The 2,026-nt window shown below is 33.1% G+C and overlaps 1 protein-coding gene across 1 annotated transcript in view; it reads right to left on the bottom strand.

Moving 5' to 3' along the window:
• The window catches only part of LOC108284794 (beta-casein-like), a 6,198-nt gene extending 6,067 nt beyond the window's left edge, over positions 1-131 (bottom strand). Inside the window, exon 1 of the mRNA XM_017501679.1 lies at positions 126-131. Coding sequence (XP_017357168.1) covers positions 126-131 — 6 coding nt within the window. The remainder of the gene's footprint in view (positions 1-125) is intronic.
• Positions 132-2,026: the final 1,895 nt, after the last annotated feature.

Genomic DNA, 2,026 nt, shown 5'->3' with positions numbered 1-2,026 from the left:
TTTTGAAATGTTATAAACTAGATGATAAACTGGGAAGTTTGAGGCTCTAGAAAGTTTGATGAGTAAGCTCTTCTAAGAACATTGTCAATAAACATTTAAAGTAGTAAATGTCTCCAAACGATTACCTCCATTTTTTGACTCAATATGCTACCACTGTAAACTACCTGCTGGACAAAGCTTTTCCAGTAATTATTTATGTACACGTACTATAATTTAAGCATATTTCTTATTATGATTGTGATATGCTAAAACAAATTGGAAAAATAATTCAAAAATTGAATTTCCTCTTAATATTAACTATTAACTAGTCTCATACTAAATATATATATATATGCATAAAATTAGTTATTACATTTTCTGAAACTCATGAAGGCTATATGTCATTGCAATTTTTTTTTTATCAAATTATTCTGGACACTTCTATTGTTTTAAGCCAAAGTGTTGAAAATAACTTTAGTGCTACATCAAATATTTATTTCAAACACTATATTTTAAGAAACTATGTTCTTTCTATAGCACAAGCTACTTTGAAATAAATGGTTAGGAGAATATACAAGAAATTTATATCTACAATTCTTACCTTTTCCCCAAGATTGAAGAGAAGTGAAGGTAGTGCTGGATGGATTATGGTCTATCAGCTTCTGTGGCTGTTTATATACTATATTTAATGACATGCTAATTTTGTTATTTGAAATGAAAGCAATAGTGAGCTTTAATTCCAAGAAGTCCATATGATTAGAAAATGATTTCTGCCTATAACATGTCCCCAGAAATTCTGGGGATTTTTGTAACAAGGAAGCATTTCACAAGTTGATAAAGGAAACCTGTCCAGCAAATGCAATTGTTCAATAAAAAAAAAAAAATGTCTGGAGGACAGTGACACTCTGGCTCTCTCCCCAAGTTATTACAAACATAATTAGGTCAATTAGGTCTCTTTAGGGCCTCGTAGGGCCATGATATTTCAGCTGTGGGAAAATTATATATGATTTTGGAGATACTGAGTGCTTCATAAAGGCCACAGTTTCATGTAACCCTGAGCAGTTGTTAGTGCTTTATGCTGAAATGAAGAAACTGACAAGATAACAAGTCCAAGATGGTAGCTTAGTTATGTGAGGCAAACCGTTTTTCTCCCAGGGCCACTTGATTTGAAAAAAAATAAATTATTTAGTTCAAGCAAGTGTTTTATACACAAGAGAAACAAACTTTCCTCTGTGATGGAGCAACTCAAAGAAGGAATCTGGATGGCTGGTATAGGCAAAATACTCAGTAAATCTGTAATAAAATTTTGCAAACTATCATGGATTTTATTTACCTTTTAAGTTGATTATCTCTTTTCATGTCAAGCATAATCATGATAATATTAATGATAGTTATTTTTTGGTTACTTCTAATCCTTTGCCAAGCAGTAAGCACGGATATTATCTTGCACAATCTTCACAAGAACATATGGAGATATTTATATAGAGAAAATAGAGATGCCAAAAGGTTAAGTAACTTGCTCAAAACCATACTGCTAATGGCAAAGATAACATTTGGGCCCAGGTCTGTCTGACTACATGTGATTCTGTTTGATCACATGTGAGTCTCGGAGCCCATGTTCTAACCTCCTGATAATTTTTTATAAAATTTCTCTAACAGTGTAGTGTTTGGTTGAAATACGCAGAGTTTAATTATGCCTGAATTGGAAAAGTAGGGTCCCTGTGCTGAGTATGGCAGGGGAGCTTGCCATTAAGAAGCTTCTCTTTTAGTTGAGCCTTAGAGAATGAGTAGAATTTTGAGAGATGATTAAATGGGGATAGCTATTTTGGCTGAAGGAAATGCAGGCACCTGAAAGAACAATATACCAATTTTGAGGATAGTCAGAGGGCATACAGTACAAGTTACAATTGCAGAAGTTTGATAGAATCAGATCATGGATGACTGGGAATGTCAGGCATGCAATGTGACATAATCCACTGGAAACAAATATATTAGAGATTTGAAAGAGAAAAGGATTGTAAAATTCTTGGATTTTACGACTTTTTGA

This window comes from Cebus imitator, unplaced genomic scaffold (assembly GCF_001604975.1).
Source record: "Cebus imitator isolate Cc_AM_T3 unplaced genomic scaffold, Cebus_imitator-1.0 Scaffold283, whole genome shotgun sequence".
NCBI classification, from domain to species: Eukaryota; Metazoa; Chordata; class Mammalia; order Primates; family Cebidae; genus Cebus; species Cebus imitator.
This window is presented reverse-complemented; position numbering and strand designations above follow the sequence as displayed.